This window comes from Equus przewalskii, chromosome 1 (assembly GCF_037783145.1).
Source record: "Equus przewalskii isolate Varuska chromosome 1, EquPr2, whole genome shotgun sequence".
Taxonomy (NCBI): domain Eukaryota; kingdom Metazoa; phylum Chordata; class Mammalia; order Perissodactyla; family Equidae; genus Equus; species Equus przewalskii.
Genome location: NC_091831.1, coordinates 92,928,528 through 92,953,115, shown reverse-complemented (window position 1 = coordinate 92,953,115; position 24,588 = coordinate 92,928,528). Strand labels below are relative to the sequence as shown.

The window sequence follows — 24,588 nt, the reverse complement described above, 5'->3', positions numbered from 1 at the left end:
TGGTAAACAAATAGACGAGAAAACATTTAACCTTTCTGTCGATCAAAGCAATATAACTTTAAACTGGAATAAGTCTCAATAAATTATGAACATTATGCAACCACTGAAAATAGTAATTAAGACAACACAGCAATTTAAAACTCTACATTTGTGATTACAACCATCTAAAAATTATGTCCTTAGTTTTTCGTTTCTCTTAATCCCTTTTCTCTTTATTATAAAATTCATGATCATTGTAAAAAGCATACTAAATATACAGAAGGGCATTAAACACAAAGGAAAAGTCTTCTCACATCCTCCACCCCCATTCCATTCCCTAGGGGTATCCTCTGTTTCTGGTGTTTCCTTTCAGACAAAAGCTGAAATCTGAAGTGAAAAAACTAAGGCTACCAACCTTTAGAACCTTGAAAGTGCCCAGAAAATTCCCCAGAAAAGTTTATTAACACCTCATCATCTTCATATTGAATCTGCTTTTGCCCCAAGGACCAGGATCAAGAATACATTTACTGAGCGTCTACTGTATTTCAGACACGGCCCCAAGCACTTAACCCCCACAGCAGCTCTGTAAGACGCAGGGTCTCTCCACTCTGCAGATTCAGGCTCACCCCCGGAGGTGAAGCGACGTGCAAAACCAGAATCAGAACTCACACCTGCAAAACTGAAAGTCCTCATTCTTTTCACTTCACGTATCTCAACAGTCAAGATTTTCAAAGACGTTTAAGGCAGACTTTTTAAATTTCTATTTTACTTAATTACAAGTATCATGAGATTATAGTTACATGATTTTTCTTAGTAATAATGACAGCTACTAACTAGTTGACTGCCTAATATTACCAGACTACTCTCCACATTTCTTAACTGTAAATTTTGGTAAGTGTCTCTGCTACACAGTAGGGTAAAAAGCTTTTTGTGGCCACAGGAGGAACTAACCCTCCCATTTGTAACATTGTTACTATGTGAAAAAAAAAAAAACACTCAGTTTGAAACACTGTAACAAATATGCTTTTAAAAGCAACCCACTTGTTACATTGGAGTCTGTCCAAGGCAGTTGCATTAGGGTAAATTTCAGAACACAGAACAGTCCAGGTTTTCATCTATGTCATCATTTTAAGAGTTAAGAATAAATCCCACCCTACAGTTTCCCTTGATAATTATGAATATGTGAATGCATCCAGCTTGTAGTCCCAACGTGCCATTCTATGTGTGCCCTTAATCATACTGGGTCTCATGAGGCAATTAAATTAGTTTTCTCATTTGTACAAGGAGAGTGCTTGGATCAACCTCCTAAAAATGATCCCCCTCAATCTTAAGTGATATCCCTCCATTCGAGAACTCTAGATGCTGGCGAGCAAGCTGTTCTTCCTAGTCACCTCACTGTCCACTTTATTTTCTTGCCTCTAAATGTCTTTAACTTCTGTGTTCGTGATCACAGTGTGCCAGCCTGGATATGACCAAGTGTTGCTGGAATTCTGATCCCTCTTATAAGAGAGGAGATCTGAATGGCCCATCCTGGAAAATGCCAACAACAAAGACACTACACAAATGAGAATTTGTTCTCAAGAACTGATTTCTTTCCAAGATACTTTTTCAATTCCCCTAAATTACAAAAGGTAAAGTGTGTCCACTTAGTGCTAAGCTCTTGTTAACACCATGTAGTTTCTGACAGTCTCCAACCAGCCACAGCCCTTACTTCCCCTCCCACAAGGGGGGTGTGCCCTGCCCCTTGAACTGGGGTATGGACACGAGCAGGAGGAAGGTGGCCTATGACAGGCTCAAAAGGGCATACCCACAATCCTCTGAAAGGAATCCTAAATTGTCAAACCTAGAGAGTGCTGCAATTAACCTTCTTCCTGTGACCTTTAACCTAACTGAATTTTCTCCAGTTTCTAATACTACTCCTACATTCTCCTCACCTGCAGGCTGCCCTACTCTGCCCTGCCCTTGTTATCTTCTTGCTTCTTTTCCCCTGAACCTTCTTTCTCTGTTATCCCTCCTTGTCCAAGACCTGAGTAACCCACCATATCTCACATATTGAAATCTCGCCTCCTTCGACAGACAGAAAATGCTATTCATGGCTACTATACAACTGCTCTTTAGCCAAAACAAATGTAAAGCCCAATCAAAACAGGCAAAAGGATAAACATAAACCCACATTTAAGCATAAATACGTAATTTAAGATGTGTCCCTTTATAAATCCTTGGTCTGCTCTGCAGCCCTTAACAGAAAGCCCTGAGTCCTTAGATGATATTTCATTAGAACAATAACTTAATTCCCATATTGAAGCTACTCTCTAAACAACAGAGAAAAGCAGAATCTATTTTCTATTTCCCAACCACTCCCTGCACACTTTATGGAATCACTGCTAAATTTTCCCGCTTAACCTTCTGGGGACACACAAACCCACGCTGGGAACACACTGTCATTTCTCTACACACACTCTTCCTTACACTCACTGTCTCCACACATTCATACTCCCTCTCTACACATTCTCCTCTTCCCACGAAAGAGCTGTACCAGGTACAGGACAAAATGGAGAGCCCTAGGATACACAATGGGGCCACTGTGCTATAAGGTGGAGCTCTCAACGGGAGGAGCGGCGGTAGCATAAATAGAAGCAAAGAGGGGAAACCTTTCTCCCTCGGATCTCTCTGATCTTTCTTCCTGGCCTTGGAGTGGGTGTAAATTCCAGAACTTGGGGCTCCTCCAACTTGGGAGGGGTGGAGTTTATAGAGGAAACAGGATGGGACCAATCCAAAAAGGTAAACTGGGCATGTGCTAGAGGGGAAAGAGAGGCCCCAGCAGCATATGAGGCACAGACCAGCTCCCGGGGTAGGAGACACAAACGGGAGCTGAAGCCCCAGCTAACGGGGAAGAGCTTGTGATTTGTCTGTGGTGTGCCCTGAACACTTTTTAGGGGTGTCAGCAGCCACGTTAGCTGGCCAGGAGGAATCCCAGTCTTCTTCTCTCAGCATGACATTCCCAGGCTTCTTTTCCTGGCTCTCACTAGTTGTAAAAGCTCAACAGATGCTTCCAAAGTTGATATTCTAATCAAAGCTTCAAATAAAAAAGTCACCGCATCCAGATTTTATTTGATTGCCTCCATAAAATAAACCAGGCACAGTTCCACAATGCCAGGCCAACAGGCAGAGTGTACAAGGCAATATGCCACCATTATGCCCTCCTTTATAACCCAAAGCATAAAAAATAAAGACGATCACAAATGTCTCGATGCCTTAGTCACTTCCCCAAGCGCGTAGAAGCACCCAACAAAAACACCCCAGGGGATCACGGCCCCCTGGATGGGTTCTAAAGGAAATAGGCTACTTTTCTATTCTGGAAAAAACACCTGACGGAAAGGAACATGCTCCGGAGCAGACGGAAATGAACAGTGTTGCCAGTGCAGCTCTGAAAGGAGCTGTGCTAAGAGCACCATTATATTCCGGCTCTCAAAACCCAGCAAAAGGCAGGGTCTAAAACTGCTTTAAACCTTGTTTCTCAACTAGGAGGGCTATCAGAGCCACCAGATGCATTTTAAATACAGACGTATCCGGACCTTCCAGCCCTGATCGACTGAACCAGCAGCTCTGTGGAAAGGCATCTGTACTTTTTTTTTAAGTTCCCCAGGTGATTCTAATGCACACACCTGGTTAAGAACCAGCATATAAAATGATGAAAACTCTTCTTCCATCAAAAAAACTACAAGTAAACCACGAAAACTCAGGCCTCAGTTTCCTCACTGAAGTGAGATGGTTGAACCACATGAGTGGTAACAAGAGGGTGTTAGCCAAGACATCCTCTGCGAAAAGGGAATTCTACTACAGAAACCCAATACTAAAACAAAGCAGAACCGCTTTAGATGGGGGCAGGACGGCGAGCTGGGGCTCTTCCCGCTCATCCCAAGGTCACTCAGCAGAGACACCAAGGCTTCACAGAGCACAAGATGGTCTCTCATACCAGCTGCAGCTTGCAAAGTCTATCACCTTCCAAAACTAGATCTACTCCACAATTCAAGTAGGAGAGGACCTAAGATTTTTATACAAGGGGCCCTTACAAACTGTGTATGAGAAACATCCCCTTTTCTAATAACATATTCACCTCCTGCTGTCTAACCTTCCATTTACAAAAATGTTATTATCATTCTCCCCACCTAAACCATCACTAATCCTCCCCTAGTCTAATGGAAGGGCTTTAAGCTCAGAAAAGCAGCCTGGAATCAAGAAGACACACCAAATGCACGTTAATGGTAGCCCCAGGGATGGGAAGGAAGACAATGGGACCAAAGACAGGCACAAAAGGGACTCCAGGTCTTTTGAGAGGAAGGGGAAAGATCTGAAGGGCTAACATATGTTAGTTCTGGAATACTTGGATGTTTGCTGTTTTGTTCTCTGGACCTTCCTGTAGTGTTTTAGGATTTTTGGAATTACAAAAACAAAACGAAACCAAACCACTCTTGTTTATTAGCACCATTTGAAACAGCCTTGATTTTCATTAGACTGTGATCACAAATACCTTTTTTTACGCTTGCTGGCTTTTTTCACCAAAGCTCACTTATAGGATACATGATCTGTAATTATATCTATCTATCCTGGGACTTTGCAAAGGAACACAAGCACCAGAACAAAACAAATGAACCACTGACAGCAAATAGACTCTAACAATAAGACCACAAGGTCTGGGAGCATCTGAAAAAGGAAAACAGCAGTCGTACATTCACTTCACAAAGAATGCAGAAGATGTTGCCTTTGCTAAACTGCCTTTTAATATTGCCAAATAGAGGCTCTATACCCAGAGCACTAGCAAGGGGAGAATGGACCCAATTCACATACAAATCAAAACCAGTGAGAAACCAGTGAAACATTAAGGCCAAGAGCTTCAAACCCTAAAAACGCTATTTCTTCTTGCAGCTGGTAGTGCCCAAAACATGCACCATAAGCATAAAACTGAACAACACAAATCTGGAAATTTTTCAGTAAACGTAAGTGTCCGTCAGAGTGTTTCGTGATAAACTGCTATCAAGCCTACTTGCTGGGGCCGGCCCAGTGGCGCAATGGTTAAGTTCCCATATTCCACTTTGGCAGCCCAGGGTTCGCTGGTTCGGATCCCGGATGCGGACATGGCACCACTTGTCAAAGCGATACTGTGGCAGGTGTCCCACATACAAAGTAGAGGAAGATGGGCATGGATGTTAGCTCAGGGCCAGTCTTCCTCAGCAAAAAAGAGGACTGGCAGCAGATGTTAGCTCAGGGGTAATCTTCCTCAAAAAAAAAGGCCACCTGCTCCCATGAATAAATACCCTACCTGTATTTAGTCCTTCAAACTACCAGCTTCCCACAGCCTCAGCTACAACATACTCAAAGAGATCTTTATGTGTTCACACCATATCAACTCCCTCCTCTCAACCTTCTCTTCAGCCAGCCAATCTTTACCTCTTTGCTTCTTCCAAATGACAAAGGTACTCATAAGCCACATTCTGCCGTCTCCTTTCATCCATCTCCTCTGCAGTGAGTCTCTCATTATCCAGGACAGCTAAAATGTAAAAGAAAGAATGCAAACATAAGAATCTGTAACCTTCCCAGGTGATAAAATGCCACAGGGGCTGGCCCAGTGGCGCAGCAGTTAAGTTCTCACGTTTCACTTCTTGGGGGCCCGGGGTTCACCAGTTCGGATCCCACGTGTGGACATGGCACTGAGTGGCAAAAGCCATGCTGTGGTAGGTGTCCCAGGTATAAAGTAGAGGAAGATGGGCATGGATGTTAGCTCAGGGCCAGTCTTCCTCAGCAAAAAGAGGAGGATTGGCAGTAGTTAGCTCAGGGCTAATCTTCCTCAAAAAAAAAAAAGAACGCCACAGCATCAAGTTCTTGCTAGAGAACTTGAACTAGGTGTTAGAAGTCACCTGGAGAGTGAGGGTAACCTGTGGATGTGTGGCTAGCCAGGTGTAGTACAATGACTTTCCTAAAACAGGAATTATAGGGTTTCAACTATATTCATCTTTTTTTTTTAAGTATGATAATATGAACACGTACTAAGTTTTAGTGTAACCTAAAAAATACTGACTTGAGATTTTTGGCCCAAATTTGTCCTGGTCTATCTGCCAGATTCTAAGTACAGAGCTGATCATGTTATCTTCCTCTTTTATTAATAACCAAAGCCAGCAGCCATTGAGAACTAAGTGGCAGTAACTATGCTAAGCAATTTACATGCATTCTCTCACTGAAGCGCCCCAGCAACCCTGTGATTATCACTCTCATTTTACAGATGAGGAAATTGAGGCTGGGTGATCTTAGCCCCACGGCTAATAAATGGTGGGGCCTCGATTCCAACCCAGGCAGCGTGTCTCAAGCCTGTGAGCTTAGCCTCTGCAATCTGCCTCCTTCGTGTGCACCAAGGTATGGAATAAATTCGTTAACTCCTTGGGACGGCAGACGAGACCTTTCCCAATTTAGCCCCAACTACTTTTGGAAACTCTCCTCCTTCTCCTTCCCTTCCTCCCACCACTGTGCACTCCACACCGCTCAGTTCCCAGCACACACAGCGCCCCTCCACTCTCCAATGCCTTAGTTTATGCTCTTCCCTCTTCAAGCCACGTCCCGTGGCCCACCCTGCCCCGTCAAACTTCACACAGCTTCCTTCAAGGCTCTGTTCCAATGTCACTCCCTGTGTTCCTCCTGCCTTCCCCACGCTCCTCCTCCTCACGCAGAGCACTGTTTACGCCTGGTCAGTTCACTGCATCCTTTATCTTCATCACACCTTATTATCATTAGGTTGTACACCTGTCTGTGTCTCCGATGAAAACGTTCTTTAAAGGCGGGCCTACGCTTACTCATCTTCAATTTCACAAACGTGACGCAAGACCTCACAAATAACTGTTGAGTGAAATTATCCTAAAAACAGGGCATTATTCGCAGAATATAAAAGAACATCGGAAACCTCGAGACTCCAAAGGACTCTCCTTTGGCCAGTGGTAATCATCCCACCTGGCGCAATGATGTCCCAGGGACGGCTACAGAAAATGAGGAAGTCAGAGGTGTTTTTTTACTTTTGAAATCCGGACAAGGGAACTAAGCCCACGAAAGCGAAGCGACCCGCCCAGGATCACACCTCTCAGCTAGCCCGGGGCCGGGCAGGTCTGGACGCTCGGTCCACCGCGCAAGCAGCGCCTTCGCACGCGGCCGAGCGGAGCCCCGGTCCCCGTCCCCGGTCCCGGGACACGCCCTGCGGCGTCCTCTGCCACCTCCCGCGAGGCGTCTCCCCAATCTCGGCCGAGCCGCAGCAGGAGCAGCGGGGTGCGGCCCTCCAGCCGCCGCGGAGCCCGGGGGCGCGGGCCAGGGGCCTCGCCGCCCCCCGCCGCGCTGGCTCTTCCGGGTCCGCGCGGCCCGCAGCCGCCCTGCCCCACCCGCCCGGCCGCGTCCCGGGGAAAGGGCACCCCGGAGGCAGCGAGCCGGCCCGAAACCCCCGCGCCCCGGCGCCCCGCACTCACAGCCATAGTGCGGCCGGGCCACGCCGAGCCCGTCAACCTCGTCCGTGGCGGACATGGCGGCCAAGCCCGGTCTCTGCGGAGGAAGCGGAGAGACCTCGGAGGCGCGGGCGGTGGCGGCAGCAGCTCCTGCACAGTGCGCGGGCTGCCCTCCACCCGAGGCCCCGCCCCGCGCCGCCGCCCGCCTGCCCGCAGGCCCCGCCCCGGGGCCCCACCCTGCTGCGCCGCAAGAGCGGGAGGAAGGGGGCGGGCACGAGCCGCCGGCCTCGCCTCAAGCCACGCCCCCGGTGACGCCCCGCGCGCCCCACCCTGCTGCGCCTACCCGAGAGGGCGGGAGGGGGCGGGCACGAGCCGCCAGCCACGCCTCAAGCCACGCCCCCAGCCACGCCCAGCACCCTACCCTGTAGCCCCGAACGGAGCGGGCGGAAGGGGGCGGGGGAGCGCGAGTCGCCGGCCACGCCCCTATCCTCGCCCCTGGCCACGCCCCGCGCGCCCCACCCTGCTGCGCCGACCGGAGCAGACGGAAGGGGGCGGGGCGCGAGCCGCCGGCCACGCCCCCCCAGCCACGCCCCGCGCGCTGCGCCCGCGAGAGGCAGAAGGAAGGAGGCGGAGCCTGGCTGCCAGTGCGGCGGCGAGGAGCTCCGCTGGGCTGGCAGGATCTGTACCCGCCCTGGAGCCTTGCCTTCTCTGGCCGCCGCCCCATCCGCACCTCGGACAGAAAGGCCGCCAGTGTTGGCGGCTTGAAATATAAAACGTGGGCCTTCCCCTTCCTCTGCCTGCCACGATGAACTCCACTGCACCAAAGCGCCTAAGGAAGGCGTCTGTTGAAGTGGCCTAGAGTGTTCTTGCTGGACACAGGCAGGACCCAAACTGCCGTAAGGGACGGCGCAGTCTGGCCGTCTGGCCTCAGTCCTCTCTAGATTCCCCAGCAGTGGCCGGATTTGAACTGCTCCGCTGCCTAGTATTTGAGAAGTGGATGCTAAAGCAAAAGAACTCTGCCCAAACTTCCCGCCCTTAGATTCTCATGCCACTGTTCTTGGCAAGTTCTTCTTTTTTGCCCCTTTTAAGGATGCCTCTTCCCCTTGCACTTTGTGGCCTGCCCTTAAAATATTGGTATTCAAAGAAATTCTGTCCTCAGCCCTCTTCCATTTTCTCTTTGCCACTGTTTCTGAGTAATTTTATCCGCGCTCCCCTTAAACTCCTGAAGAGCCCTAAATATATGCAGCTCCGGACCAGACTCTCTAGAAGCCCTAACTCAATATTTTCAGCTGCGTAATGGACATTTTCACGGGTGAATCCCGCAGACACTTCGAATTTAACGTGCGAAACGCTGACCGGCTCCTGCTCTCTTCTCTTCTAATAGAAGTGCTCGGTTCGCAGTCGGGAGAGGCCAGGCTCCCTGCCTCACGCCCTCTATCCAATCCGTATTACTTCTGAAGTGTCTTGCTTTTGTCTCTATCTCCACTGTGATTAGACTGTTTAGATTGTCATTATCTCTATTCTCCCTTCTGCCAGCTAACTCCTCACAGTCACCAGCACGTTCTTTCTAAGGTGCAAACGTGGTTATGTTCCTCCTTTTTATATTTTTTTCCTATTACTCCCTTCAGGATGAGGTCCAAGTTCCTTGACATACCAAATAAGCCCCCTCACACCTGACTCCAGGCTTTTTGCGCTAACCATTTTCAATTTGTTCGCTCTTCTTTCAAAGTATTAAAGTAAGATATGTGAAAACCTATAAGAACAGAACATCCCCATTAAAAAACAGGCAAAGATTCAATTCATTACAAATTCAAAAGTTAGTTCCTTCTTAAGATTTTAAGTTCAGCTTACAAATTTTATTATTCTCGTTACAGGTCTAGTATATTTTACCAATCACTTTTCAGAAACTTTGAATAATTTTTGGTCCCATTCACAAAGTTAGTTAATTCAACATCTTCAAACGTTTAAAATTATGTCTATGAACTTAATATATTAGATTTTCTTTTTAATTTCTCCAATTGCCTAAACTAGGCCTTTTCAAAGCTTAGTAATCCTTATAAATCAAACTTACAAATATAATGAATCTAAAGTTCTCTTAGATGGCCCAGTTCCAGGTAGACAGTAAGATTTCAGCTCAAAATCTTAAGTCTAAAACTAACTCAATTATACATTTAAAGTGAGTTATAATGCTATCACTTTAATAAGCCAAATTTTCTTAAATATTGCAAATGCATGAAAGGTGAAATATACACATATTTCTTCTTAATGCCAACATATTAATCTCATAGTTTTTACCCATTAAGCCTTTCTGTACTTAATTCTCTTTTTTTTTAAAGATTTTATTTTTCCTTTTCCTCCCCAAAGCCATGCATTACATAATTGTGAATTTTTAGTTATGGGTCCTTCTAGTTGTGTCATGTGGGATGCCACCTCAACATGGCCTGATGAGCGGTGCCATGTCCGCACCCAGGATTTGAACCGGGGAAACTCTGGGCTGCCGAAGTGGAGCGCAGGAACTTAACCACTTGGCCATGGGGCCAGCCCCTCTGTACTTAATTCTAAAGCTTCTCTGAATTGAAAGACACAGAGCTGCCAAGAAAGACAGTTTCCAACCTAGTTAACTAAGATTACTTTTGATCAGACATTTCTACCAGACATAAGTCTTGGAGCTACAGACTTTTAGAGCCATTCTTCTCACTGTGTCAACTGTCATTTTGAGCCTCTTTTTATGTTATGTCATGGACTTCAAAACTCATTACCTCATCCTCTGACTACTCTGAGAAATCTGCAAGTCCTCTCAAGTTTATATTTTGATTTTATTTTATATTTCTTGGCTTTTAAGACATGTGCACGTTTTGGGGCCGGCCCGGAGGTGCAGCGGTTAAGTTCGCACGTTCTGCTTCTTGGCAGCCCGGGGTTCGCTGGTTTAGATCCCAGTACGGACATGGTACTGCTTGGCAAAAAGCCATGCTGTGGTAGGCGTCCCACATATAAAGTAGAGGAAGATGGGCACAGAGGTTAGCTCAGGGCCAGTCTTCCTGAGCAAAAAGAGGAGGATTGGCAGTAGTTATCTCAGGGCTAATCTTCCTGAAAAAAAAAAAAAGACTGAAATTTAAAAAAAAGTATGTGCATGTTTTAATTTAATTCTAAAGATCTGTGCAATGGATGGTATCTAAATATGTAAATGTATTGTCTCTCTAATGATAAAGATTATGAACCTAATGGCCTCTTGAATTCTTTCTCATTCCTAGGACCATACAATTCTAACCAGTATTTAAATCAATCTCCCATCGAGTTTCAGATAGCTCACATCACTTTATCTGATGGTCACAAATTAAGTCATACTTCAGAACCGTAATAATTGAAATGTACTGAGGCTTTACTGGACCAAGTGTTTTGTATTTATTTTCTCATCTGAGCCTAATAATAATCCTACAAAGTAAGAACTATTATTATCTCCAATTTACAGAGGAGAAAATGGAGAACTAAGTAACTCAACTGAAGCCGCACAGCAAGAGGCACACCTGGAACTCAAACCCAGGTCTGTCTAATCACAAAGCCCACATGCCTGGTCAACAAACACAAGATTCAGAGAAACGCACATTAAGATCATAACTGGCCACTTACCACTTCTTGCCTATCAGAGTAGCAATGTTTTGTTTTGCTTTTTTTAATTGATACTATCAGCAAAGGAGTGAAAAAGCAGCCACTCTCATGCACTGCTGGTTGGGCTGTAAGTTGATACAATCTTTCTGCTTTCTGAAGTCCAACTTGGCATTATGTAGCAATCTTTCAAAGAATTCCACTTCTTTGAAAGAATATATCATAACGAAATTATTTTCTAATGTACAAAAATTAGTGATGAAGATGCACATTGGAAATGTCTCAAATGCCCATCACTAGGTTGTTAAATCAGTGATGGCACCTCCACACAATGGGATGCTATACAGTCATGATAGTGATGATTTGTGGTTCCAGTCAGGCTTACCTGGCTACAAGGAATAGAGACCCACTTGTTTTACCTCTAGAAGAAAAAAGTCTGGAAGGGAGGCATTTCTAATAAAGATATATATATGGATTGGAATTAGAGGAAGAAAAAACAGGACTAGTGGAAGCTTGAAGGCAAGGCTTCTGCTTCTCCATAAGTCTGCTCTTAACCTCCTCTCTTTAACAACCAGCTTTCTCCATTCTAATATTTTCTGCTCCCTCACGACTCTGGCTTCTATTTGGCTGGCCATGGCCCTGGGCCATGGCATCCTGACACCATCAGTTCCATTGAGAATAATCTCAGTTGCCCATTTCCATAACCCAGTGGCATGTGATTGGCCCAGCTCAGCTTTTCACCCCATGGGTATGTCTCTGACTGCCCATAGGTGGGCTGCCCTTGGATCAGATGCCAACCCTTTCGTTTAATTAGCTGTGGTCAGGAGACACAGCCAATTAAAGATAGAAAACTATGAGCTGGGCCTTATTTCCTTCAACGGGAGGCTGGGTAGGTAAACAATGATCAATATTCCTAATATGATGGTTAAGTGAAAAAAACAAATTACAAACTAATAAATATTTTATGATAGTATTTTTGCTTTAAAAATATAGAGAGATAGAGATGTGCATATGAATTTTAAAAAGCCTTGAAGCATATACACCGATATATTAACAGTAGTTTCTCCAGGGTTGGAATTACAGTGGATTTGTGTGGGATTTGTTTGTTTATTTGCTTCTTTGCACTTACCGAGTTTTCTGAAATGAGCTACTAGAAATACTGTTTTGTCAGTATGTATAAATACGGGTAACATTAGTAAATATGAAATGAATAAATAAATAAAAATTAAATGGCAAAATAATGAGCTAAATGGTCATTTGGGGAAATAGAATTGGTTCGTGACCTCAAGGAGTACACAGACTCTGGGGAGTGAAGCAATATTAACAGGATAGCTTCCGATAAGGACCATGATAAAGGTTTCTGTCGGCCTGGAATACCTTTTAGCATCTTATCTGCTTGGGAAACTCCTACTCAACTTCCCAGACCCAATTCAAATGTCACCTCCTCTCCCAGGCAAAATTAACCACTTCTTCATTTATTTCCCAGTAGCACTTTAGAAACCACACGTCTTCAAAAATAAGTCCCAAGTTTTCTCGCATTTTAACTTCTGAAATCAGGATAGGTCTTATAATAAGTATTAAAAGAAACTAGCCAGCTCCCAGGTAGAGAAGTAGACGGACAAGTAATATAATTGTCATTGCTTGCCGATGTGTGAATTTAACTAATTTCTCAGAAAAGTTCAGAGAACTTTCAGAGCTAGAATTGATGACAGGTTCACACTTTAGGAATCGCTAAGTGGGTCCAGATAGAGTTAGACTCTTCACAAAAAGCTTGGTTCACACTTTGATTTAGAGAAGAGGCTAGTAAGTAATTCTAGGGATAAATGTATGCTATTGTCCATCGTTTTTTTTTAAACATATACGTTTGATAGGTATTCTTTTTTTATTTTTCCTTTTTCTCCCCAAAGCCCCCTGGTACATAGTTGTATATTTTTAGCTGTGGTTCCTTCTAGTTGTGGCATGTGGGAGGCCGCCTCAGTATGGCTGGATGTGCGGTGCCGTGTCTGCACCCAGGATCCGAACCGGCAAAACCCCGGGCCGCCAAAGCAGAGCGCGCGAACTTAACCACTCGGTCACAAGGCTGGCCCTGATACAACATTCTTAATGGGCCCAAAAGATGTTGAAATATTTATGGTACATCCCACAGCCAAAGGTGTCTTCAATTCTAGGAAGTGTGTAACCTTATGTGACTCTATTATAACAATTAATTACTCACTGAATTATAATTAGTTATTTACATGTCCACCTTCCCAGACAGATGATTAACTCCTCAAAGACAGAAATCTGGGTAAATAAACTCAGTGTGAATAGTTAACAAATGTAGCATTCTTATGGTTGGAATTTTAATATTAGCTTTTTATGTAGTTTATATAGAAATTTTCCAGAAGGATGGATTCCCTGGGACAGATAGTAATATTTTGACTGATTTAGTCCCTTGTTTTGTGTGAGAACATGTAAGGCTTTGGATACCAACATCTTGTGAGAGAGGCTGGGAAATCTGAGCCTATGGCTTCTCCACATTCTTAAAGATCAGGTGTCAAGGACCTCAAGGGATAGATTTTCAGGGGGTTGTAGCCATGCTACAGTTAGCAGAAATCTAGGATGGCTGCCCAAGATTCCCAATCCTTGGTTATTTAATCAAACACTAATCTAGGTACTGTTCTGAAGGGATTTTTCAGACATAATCAAGGCTACCAATCAATTTATCTTAAGATAGGGAGATTATCCTGGTAATCACAAGAGCCCTTTAAAAGCAGAGAGTTTTCTCCAGATGGCAGCAGAAGTCAAAAAGACTCAAAGCAGGGGAAGGATTTGATGGGCCATGGCCAGTTTCAAAGATGGAGGGGGCCACATAGAGAGGGCCTGAGAGCAGCCTTGAGGAGCTGGGAGTGACCCCTGGCTCACAGCCATCCAGGAAATAGGGACCTCAGATCTACAACTACAAGGAACTTGATTCCACCAACGACCTAAATGAGTCTGGATGTGGGTTCTTTCCTAGATCCTCAAGATAAGAGCCCAGCTCAGTTAACATTTTGACTTTTGCCTTATAAGACCTTGAGCAAAGAATCCAGTCAAGTTTGCCTAGTCTTCAATAGAAAACTAATACCTATGCCCTAGGACATTTGGGCATATAGGGAGGGGAATGAGGTGATTCACAGGCCGTGTTGCCAAATTTGCTGATGAAAAAATTTTGCAAAAAGAGGACTGTGAGCTAGCTGGGCACCCTGTTCCTTTCTGACAGGACTGACTCCATAAATTCAATGAGGCTTCTGAGCAGATGTAGCCAGTAATAAAGTGAGTACTCCATTTGGTCTATGCAATCTCGGATCTGATTTCTCTGTCTTCCGATAGGCTGAACACCTTGGGTAAACTAAGGCCAGAGATAGAACAAAGGGGAAAACATACAGCACATTACAGAATCCCATCAAATGGCCCTCTATTATGAGCCAGTTTTCATCGTCATTAAACTTTGTTGTCTATCACTGTTTAACTCTCCTTTCCCTCTTCATTTGAAGAAAACCCATTTTGCCTTGTACTTCAGGTGCTCAGATATTCTGGATCTTGTGTCTGAGCATAGCTCCTGCCAAGTATTCTGACTTTAGACACTTCAACTTCATGGTTTTTCAGAAAGGAGCAAAAGTTTTTAACTACCTGTTTATAATTGCAGCCATTTACCAACTGCCTACCATGTTCCAGAATGCACTAGGTGCTTTTAATTCTCATTTAATCCTCACAATAACCCTATGAGGAAGATGTAATTATCCTCGTTTTATAAATTAGGAAACAGGTACAAAGAAGTTAGGTATTTTGCTCAAGGTCATAAGATTCAGAGTTAAGAATCAAGCCTAGGTCTTTCTGATTCTAAAATCTCTGACAAATCACCATTCAATACCACCTCCCAGGTTATAGACAGGATATCACTGAGAAGGTGTTCATTTACTTCCTGCACATCCCTAACTCCCTCTAGAAACCCTTCAGCAAACATTTATGATCATCCAAGTCCTGATCTAGGGACATCTGACAACAACAGCAACCAGGAAGTTGTGGGAGGAAACCAGGAAGTCAGCCCAGAATGGAGTTGGGGCATTGGTTTCCGGGCTGGGGTTAGAATTGGCCACAAGACCCTACTGCAGTCTCAAGACAAAAGACAACATAAGGAGCCATCAAGAGATATAGTTAGGAACCGTGAGCTCAGGAGGTAGCCAGATCAAAGTAGGAGAAAAGAGAGGGAGATGAGACAAGGAACACCAGATGCCTTCACAGGACTGGCCCCTGAGACAAGCCTGCATGGGCAGGGTTCCCTCATGGCATGCTTTTAAACATCTACAGGATGACAAAGGGTTACTACTAACAATAGCTAACTTGTAATGAGTGCCCTCCAGGTCCAGTTCTAAATGTTTGATATGCATCATCTTATTTGATCTTCACAACAGGTCTATGAGGCAGAAACTACTACAGTTCTCGAATTTATGGATGAGGAAACAGACTCAACAATGTTAACTAATTCTCCAAAGATTACACACCTAATTAGTGACATAGCTAGGATTCAAACTGCACCTGACCCAAAGCCCACATATGTGAACACTATTGTCTGCCGATGTGCCAACCCTCATCCATGGTAGTGGCTACCTAGAGAGCAGAGTTGAAAGATTTGTGAAACCACATCCACCAAAGAATGTGATGGATACAGACATAGCAAAGCACCCTCAAGAAGCTTTCAGATGTCAAGAGAGAGTTCGGGGATCACAGATCAGAGAACTGTAGATTTTTACTAGATGATATAAGAAAGTTTCCTAGAAGAGATGTTATTTATGTAAGGCTTCCAAGGAAGACGAGTGGAAAGGGTGAGAAAGAGCACAGGCTGGGGAAACAGTGTAAGCAAAGCCAGGAAACTGTGAAAATGAATTGTGTATAGACGTATGCATGTGTGAATGTGCCTGGCCTACTTCCTAGCTCACTTCACTCTTCTCAAAGAGCAGAAGCCACACAATGCTTCAAGAAGTCCAAGTGGAACCTCTTGGGAAAAATGTCCCATCCTTGCAGAAGGTGTGACCTCCTCTTTCCTTGGGTGCCATGGGTTGCTGGTTGGGGAAGGGGTGGATGTTTTTGGTGGGAGGGGTTATAAATATCCTCTCCCTTTGTTACTCCTCATTCCCGTTAAGATTGGTATTCAGACAGCACGATGCTCACATCCTTTGCAGAATGCCACTTTCCTAGGGGTTCCTCCAGAGGGGAGTGCGGAAAATCTTATGGGGCCTTTCATGAGATTACAGACAAACTGGGGACATTTCTACCATCACTTGTATCACCAGAACAGGACAAGGTAGAATACGGTGAGACTTCAAAGGTATGTAAAGATTATCACAGAAAAAAGTGCGAGAAACACACATATGCAGCCGTGTTCCTCCCTAAGACACTAGTCTGTCAACTGACTCACGATCCGTCTGGCAGGAAAATGGCCAAGTTCTACCTACCTCCTCACAGTACAGAGATGGGCTCTCTGAACCATAAGCACCAATCATGTTGTTCAATTCAGTGGAATCACTGGCAACACCCCCATGTATCAGAGTGTCTTCCGAGGCAGAATTCATAGGTAAAGCTTAATTTCAAGATCATGCCTTGTATTCACCTACTCATTTATACACCAACTGCCCTAAGTGACCTCCCCTCCAGGGAGCCTTCCTTGACTCTCAAAATAGCCCTTCTCTGGCTCCCATACTCCTCTTCATATTGAAACGATATGTCTGTACAGCTGTCTTCCCCAACTACTCTGTGTGCTTCTCGAGACAATTGCCATGTTTATAGCTGTGTCCCCAGCACCTTGGACTGGGCCTGGATGTAATAGGTGCATAATGAATGTTTACTGATTTAAAGTGAATCAGTTGGAAAGATACAATATGGGGTTGGGCGTGTACTCATATATTCTGTTTGTGATATGCCTCTGATTCTGAAGAGGTAGGATAGGCTGTGTCCAGGCCTAGACTCAAGGTCAAGGTGCTGAAGTTAAGTGCTTTAGGTTTCCTTCAGTGGAATCCAAGGCCCCCGGGTAAAGAAATTTATGTATTCTTAGGACACAAATGACAGATTCAGTGCAAAAGTCCTACACGGTACTAAAAGTAAGCTTCTGGCTTCAGGATCCCTAGATTTTCTCTTAAATAATCTGATGGGCAGCTAAAACAGGTGGGATTGACCTGCCATCCTGGATGCAGGGAGAGAAGCCAAACATTTGCAGACTGGGACCTCATGGCGGACAAAGAATCTAGTATCTGGGGCAGAAGGCAGGGTCATACCAGGAGAAGAGGCAGGAAAGTTGATGCCAGACCCCATGTAAGGGTCTTAAATTCTACATTAAGGAGATTCAGATCTCTCCTGTAGACAATAGGAAGCTATTTAGGATTTTATAAGCAGGGGAGGAGTATGATTTGATTCAACAAAGATTTATGAAATGTTTACTTTGCACCAGGTACTAACAAAGGCATAAAGTTGAGTTAAACATAGTACCTGCCCTTTAGACGAGTACACAAATGACAGTAAAGATGAAATAAAAAGTAAATGAAACCCAAGACGTAGACAGGGTTCTAGAGATCCAAAGGAGATCCCATTTGCTTCATGGAGGGGATGTGGGAATACGGCATGAAGAGGGAGTGTTCTCAAGGGGCCTTGAAGAATGATTTCTTTATGAGCATAGACTTCATTGAAGATGCAACATGAAAAGCTAATAAATTTGTAAAAGTTGTTCAACTTCCCTCCTAATCAGGGAGATGCATGTTGAAAACCAGAATGAGAGTCATTTCACACCCATCAGGTTGGAAAAATTAAAAAGTCTGACAAAACTAAGGGTTGACAAGAAAGAATAGTGAAGGGAATATTGATACACTACTGGTGAGAACAGAAATTCGTACAACCACTTTGGAGAATAATTTGGCAATATCTAGCTAAAGATGCACTTATCCTATGACCTCAGAATTCCACTCAGAGAAACTCCTAACGTATCCACAAGGAGATGTACCAAAACATTCATCATAGAAATGCATGTGGCAGCAAAAAACAGAAGTGACCTAAATGGCTATCATCAGGAAAACAGATAAATTGCGGAGTGATTATATACTGAATATTAAAGCAAAGAAATAAATTAAGTACAGCTACATGTACCAACACGGATGAATCTCACAAACATAATATTGAGGGGGGAACGTACAGAATCCTTACCTTGATACCCATTCACATGCAGTTTAAAAAAGATTTTGCAAACCAATATTATACATGGCTTAGGGATCTATGTTAATATCTCCATGTAAATATATATAAAGAGAAGAGAGAGAGCACAAATATAAAGGCACAGGAGTCAGAAATATGAAATTCGGGAGAGTAGAGTATGGATTGGGGAAGGGCTATAATTGGGGAGGGGGTCACAGGAACCTTTAAGTGTATTGGTAAAATTTCCTTTCTTTCTTTTCTTTTTTTCTTCTGAGGAAGACTGGCCCCGAGCTAACATCTGTGCCCATCTTCCTCTACTTTATATGTGGGACACCTACCACAGCATGGCTTGCCCCACGGTGCCACATCCGCACCTGGGATCCGAACTGGCGAACCCCAGGCCGCTGAAGCGGAACGTGCACACTTAACCGCTGCACCACCAAGCCAGCGCCTCTTTTTTTTTTTTTTTTTTAAAGAAATTTTATTTCTTAAGCTGCATGGTAGGTACATAGTTGTTCTTTGCACTACCATTTATAACTTTTGTGTACCTTACATATTGAATTTTTAAAAATAGAGTGGATACTTATTTAGCTCGAAGAATTGAGGCAGGAATCAGTTTAGAAAGAAGAAACTGCACCAGTGAGGGCAGACTATGTTCGGGGAATAAAGTGTCATCGTTCTGTTTGGCAGAGTAAAGGGTATTTTATGTCATAAGAACAGCAACTTGCATTTATCTAACATCCTGCACTTTAGAAATCACTTTCGCGTACACCAGCTCATTTAACTCTCAAATTGAGGGACAAGCGTTGCCATTTTATAGACGAGGAAATAGGATCAGAAAGGTTAGGTGATATACTTGTGAATATTTTTCCTAGAGAAAAACTTTAAAAGTTTATAAGGATATACAATAAACAGTGGTGGTTATCTCTGGAAGGTGGGATTTCACTTTTTTTCTTTGTTTAACTGTGTTTTCTGATATTTGCAAAATGAACATGTATTGCTTATGAAGTAAAAAAGTAATAAAGCAGGGAGGGGACGGGAAGGGAACCGGAGAAAAAGCAAGCGACTTCCGCAAAGTCAAACAGTCAAGGGTTTTGATTCTGATCCTATGCTCTAAGTACACAAATGACAACAGAAGAAAAAATGTGTGAACATACGAAAAAATGTACAACTTCACTGGTAATCAAAGAAATGCAAATTAAAACAATATGTAAGAATCGTGTCTATTAAACTAGCAGAACTGTTTTTCAAGGATGAGGGTGTGGTGAAACTGGTAGTCATTTATTGCCGGTAGCATTGCAAATTGGTGCAATTTGCTCAGAAAATGATTTGGCAGCAAAGTGACGGAGCTGTAAAAACATTCACACCCCTGTGGAAATAATGCAAAATGTGGAAATATTTTTTCAGGGCAAAAAAAGATGTTCTCAAGAGCATTATTAATGTGGCAGGGCATCCTCCATTCAGACAGGACATCCAAGTTTGGCAATTCTTAGCAGGGTGGGCCTATGATCTTCTGGATATTTATTTGCACTAATTGATACACATAAGGGGAGGGTTTATTTTTGAAAGAATGGAGGGGATTGGCCTAGCGTCTGTCCTGGCTCAGGCACTTAGATTGTCTTTTTTTTTTTTCTTAGTATAACTCAACCTTTATGAATGGAAAAAGTAAGTCTCTGGAGGAGTATTCTGTTTTCCTATTTGCTTTTTTGTGTTTTTTTTTTTCTTGTGAAATATCTTGTAAATAAAAAGTAGGTAAGTAATTCATATTAATTTAAAAAATTATAATAAAAAGAAAACTTGTGTGCTCCAACACTCAGCTTAAGAAATAGAAACTTATGGGGGCCAGCCCAGTGGTGTAGTGGTTAAGTTTGTGCTCTCCACTTCAGCAGCCTGGGGTTCGCAGGTTCGGATCCCAGGCATAGACCTATGCACCACTCATCAAGCTGTGCTGTGGTGGTATCCCACATACCCAACTAGAGGAAGATTGCCATGGATGTTAGCTGAGAGACAATCTTCCTCAAGCAAAAAGAGGAAGATTGCAACAACAGATGTTAGCTCAGGGCCAATCTTCCTCACCAAAAAAACAGAAAAAAGAAACTTACCATTCTTCTTCCCCATTCCAGTTAACCTCTCCCCTGCATTTTGTATTAATAAACCCTCTGCTTTTTATTACAGTTTGTAATGAAACTGTAACTTGCATACTTACTGCTCAAGCAATATAGTATTTAGTTTTGCCTGATTCTATCTTTATTGCATTTTGACCCTTACTATTTGTATTTTTCTTATTTTTTATACTCAATATTGAGTTTTTGAGGTTTATCTGAGTTGATGCGTATAACTGAAGTTTGATAATTTTCATTGATGAATATTATTCCAGTGTGTGAATTTACCAACCTGGTCAGAAGTGGGGCCACTAAATCTGCATTTTGAACAAGCACCCTGGGTGAGATTAACGCAGCTGGTCCTGGGCTCACAATCTGAGACACATTCATAGAGAACAAAGTCCAAGTTCTTACCACTCAGTCTCCCAACTCTCTACCTCAACCTTTTAATTTCAGTTAAACTGCTTCTCTCCCTTTTTCCAGAAATATTTTACCATCTTTCTTCACCTAGATGACACCTATTCGACAACTGTCCCTATTAAACTACAAATCCCTCCAAGGCAAAGATTATCATCATTGTCATTGTTGTCATTGACATTTATGGAGCAGATACAATCTACCAGGTATTATACAAAGGGTTTTACATGTGTCATCTCATTAATCCTCAGCCAACCCCATGAAGAAGGTTCTGGGATTACAGCACCTTACAGATAAGGAAATAAGGGTTAAAGAGAGGAACTTGCCGGAAGTCCAACAGCAATTAAATGTGGGCCTCTTTCACTGTCTTATTTGTCTTTGCACCTCCAGGGTGTAGTGTAGGACTTGGTATGTAGTAGGCACTCAATAAATGTTTGCGGAGTTGAACTAAAAGGAAAAGTCATGGGGACCAGATGGAAACCATCCTTTCAGTTCAGATGCTGGCAGTGGAGATGGAAAAAGGGGAGCTAAAAACAAAGACGTAGCACTCCAGGCTATTACAGAGCTGAAATCCACGGAGTGAGACTGGGGGAAGGAATGAGGAAGAGACGAGGCATTTCCATTTTTTTTGCTTTGGGCACTCCTGCATTTTTTTGAAAATTTTACAGAAAGCACATGGTGCTTTTACAATTTAAAAAGAGAAAGAGTGTGTAGAGGCAGAGGCCACGTGACTTGGCACCAGAAAAATACAGGAAACGAGGGAGAAAGAGAAATCTAAGCTGACCAGGAGGTTTCAGGTAAGGGTATATAGGAGACTTTGGGGTCATTTGTAGAAAGAGGAATGTCAGGAGGGGTGCTTTGGGAGGAGATGCTGACTATAATTTGGAGATTCTGGGTTTGGGAAGCAGTAGGTCATCCTTGGGGAGGGTCCACCAAGCAGCTGGACTTGTAGGTGTGAAATTCAGGAGAGAGGTTGACCTAGACCCATGTTCTGAGAGATGACGGTTGAAGTCATAAGATTAGTGTGCAGAACAGGAAAGAAAGATAAGAAAGAGGGTCAAAGGTCAGAATGTTGAGGGGCTAAGGCATATCTAATGGGAAGAAGAAGAGGAACCAGGGAGGGAACTTGAAAAGGAGTAGCCAGAAATGTAGGAGAACCATCTCACAGCCACCAAGGGAAAAGAGAATTTCAAGAAGCAGCATATGTAAGTGGTATCAAAAAGTAAACAGTTCTTGAGTGGGAAGAAGATAAACAGGAGGCCTTCAGCTGTGGACATCAAGAGACTTTTGCGAGGCAGGCTGGGGGTGGCCAGCCCTATTAAAATAGCCAATATATGATAGCTTTGAGGGTAACTACATGTTAGTGGAAGCTTGACAAAAAAGGGAAGGGAAGGAATGTGACAATGATCTTGCCTTTTTGTCTGGTATTTCACAGCGCCTGCCATGGTGCTTGGATAACAATTACTTATTGGAGACTTACTACCGGCCGGGCACTGTGCTCAGCCCTTTAGATCATAAATTGTCTCAACGTCTTCAGTTTTCCTCTCTGTAATGTGACTTACACAAAGCTGCCAAATCAAACTTCCTCAAGTGCTGATCCTCCCTCTCCTCTACTGGAAAACCATTGGCGACACCCCATTCCCCAGGGAATAATATCCAAACTCCTCAGTTTGGCAACTCAGAGCCTCCTTGGTGTGGTCCTTGCTCACCCAGACAGCTTCATCTCACACTGCTGCTTTTCCAGCACAAGTTCCTTGTCTGTGAGCATGTATTTCATTCACTCATTCAACGCGCCCTGCACTGCTTTAGGTGCCGAGGAAAGAATGGTAAACAAGAGAAATGGCTCCCTCCTCTCATGGAGTTTACCAAAACAAATAAGTAAACAAGAACATAGCAGACAGCTGTAAGGACTTGGATGAAAATAAAAGAGGCTAATGTGATAGACAGTGACTGTTGGGGGAGGGGGACTAATTTAGATGAGATGATCAGAGAAAGTCTCTGTAAGAAGGTGAGTTTTAGGCTGAAACTTGGTTGCCAAATAGGAGCCTAAGCAAAGATTTGGGCAAGGAACATTCTGGGAAGAGAGAACAGTTAGTACCAAGACTCTAAAGTGTGCCCAACCTGCTGTGATCAAGGAACAGAGAGAACACAGTGGGCTGAAGCTCAGCGAACGAGAGGGAAGGTGATATCGGAAGAAGCGGGGGGGGGGGGCGGGCGGGGGGACGGCGGGACGGGGGGACGGGCTGGTGTCAAACTGCGGGGGGCCTTGTAGGCTGAGTTAAAGATTTGGGTCTTTATCCTAAAAGCGATGGGAAGCTGCCACTTTTAAGCACAGAGGTGGTGTGATTAGATTTAGGACTTTAGAAGATCCCTCTGGCTTCCATGAGAAGACAAAAACAAAAACAAACTCTGGGCTATCAGGAGGCTACTGCAGGAATTCAGGCAAGAGATGGTGGTCATTTGGGACTAGAGAGCAGCAGTGGAGACAGACAGGTTTGAGAGGAATCTGAGAGGTAAAATTGGTAGGGCTTGTTGATGTGGATTTGGAAATGAGAGAGAGAGGAGGTGTGGAGCATGTGCAAGAAGCTAATAGCCCGGTCACAGGGTAGACACAAAGGGAAAATATGGAAAGTCAGTTACCTCCACACTCACCAACACCATTTAAGCATTCCCTGCTCATGGCTGGGAGGGGTGGCGGGGAGATGTGGCAGAGCCATAAAGCAAGTCACGCATTGCCCTTCAAGAGCTCACATCTTATAGGACAGACACATCTGTAGATACGCAACATGAAAAACAAGGTGACAGAAAAAGACTCAATTGACGTTACAAACAGTGACCTGTGTCTGTACTTATACCGTTCGGAAGTCAGGATAGGAGGGGCTGGAACCTGGGGAGTCTTTGGTTTGGAGGCAATGTGCTAACTCTGCTGGCGGCTATGAGCTTTAGCTTCTCCTCCGGGAACCTGGAGAGGGCGGAGGAGTGGGGGATGGAGAGGGAGACAGGCTCTAAACCACTTGGTTTTATCTTCTCAGGGCACGCAGGTGCACATGTCGAAGAGCCTGCTCACCACGTCGGACAAGCCTGGGGTCTGAGAGAGCCCACATTTGTAAAGTGATAGAGACAGAGGGATCTTTTTCTGACTTAACAGATAAACTGAAGCCTAGAGTGATTAAGTGACCTGTCCAAAGACAGCGGGCTAGTAAATAACTGCACCAAAACTAGAAGCTGGGTCTTCTGACCTCTGATTCTGTGCTGCTTCCACATCCTGTCTCCTAAATTTAGGGTCAATCACAGCCAAATAAGCGACACATCACATTCCCAGCTGGGTTCAGGGTTATGCCTGCTTGTGCTAACATGTAGCTTTTGTGTCCCCTGTGTCTTCTAACTGGTTTCCTCTCGTGGGACACTCTGCCAGGTCATTTTACATTAATCCAGTGCAAAATTCTCAGAATGTCATTTCTGAGGGGTATCATACTGAACTCTGCCACTTTCTCATTCTGCACCCTCCCTCTGGCCAAAACACTTCCATACCCGGAGAGATGGTACTCCTGGATTTTACATAAATTACCCCTCACCTCTGCCTGCCAGGCTTTTCCCCTACCTTCTCATCTGATTTTTATGAATTATGGTTGTTGTTTAACATACTGAACATATTTGGCTTAGAGCAATACTTAGGTAGATCAGATAAATGGAGGTGGGATACTCTCATAGGAATGTAAAATCATTCCCAGCTAATAGGGATGTAGTTTCCTCTCCTGTTTTCAGGTCTGGATAATATTGAGAAATATTAATCAGCAAGTTAGAGAGTCCATCCC

The 24,588-nt window shown here is 44.0% G+C and overlaps 1 protein-coding gene across 1 annotated transcript in view; it reads right to left on the bottom strand.

Moving 5' to 3' along the window:
• Positions 1–7,675, bottom strand: part of IQGAP1 (IQ motif containing GTPase activating protein 1) — a 93,283-nt gene extending 85,608 nt beyond the window's left edge. Inside the window, exons 1-2 of the mRNA XM_070570967.1 lie at positions 7,479–7,675; positions 5,428–5,527 (exon numbers count right to left, since the gene is read on the bottom strand). Of these exons, the coding sequence (XP_070427068.1) occupies positions 5,428–5,527; positions 7,479–7,533 (155 nt within the window). The 5' untranslated portion in view covers positions 7,534–7,675. The remainder of the gene's footprint in view (positions 1–5,427; positions 5,528–7,478) is intronic.
• Between the last annotated feature and the right edge of the window lie 16,913 nt (positions 7,676–24,588).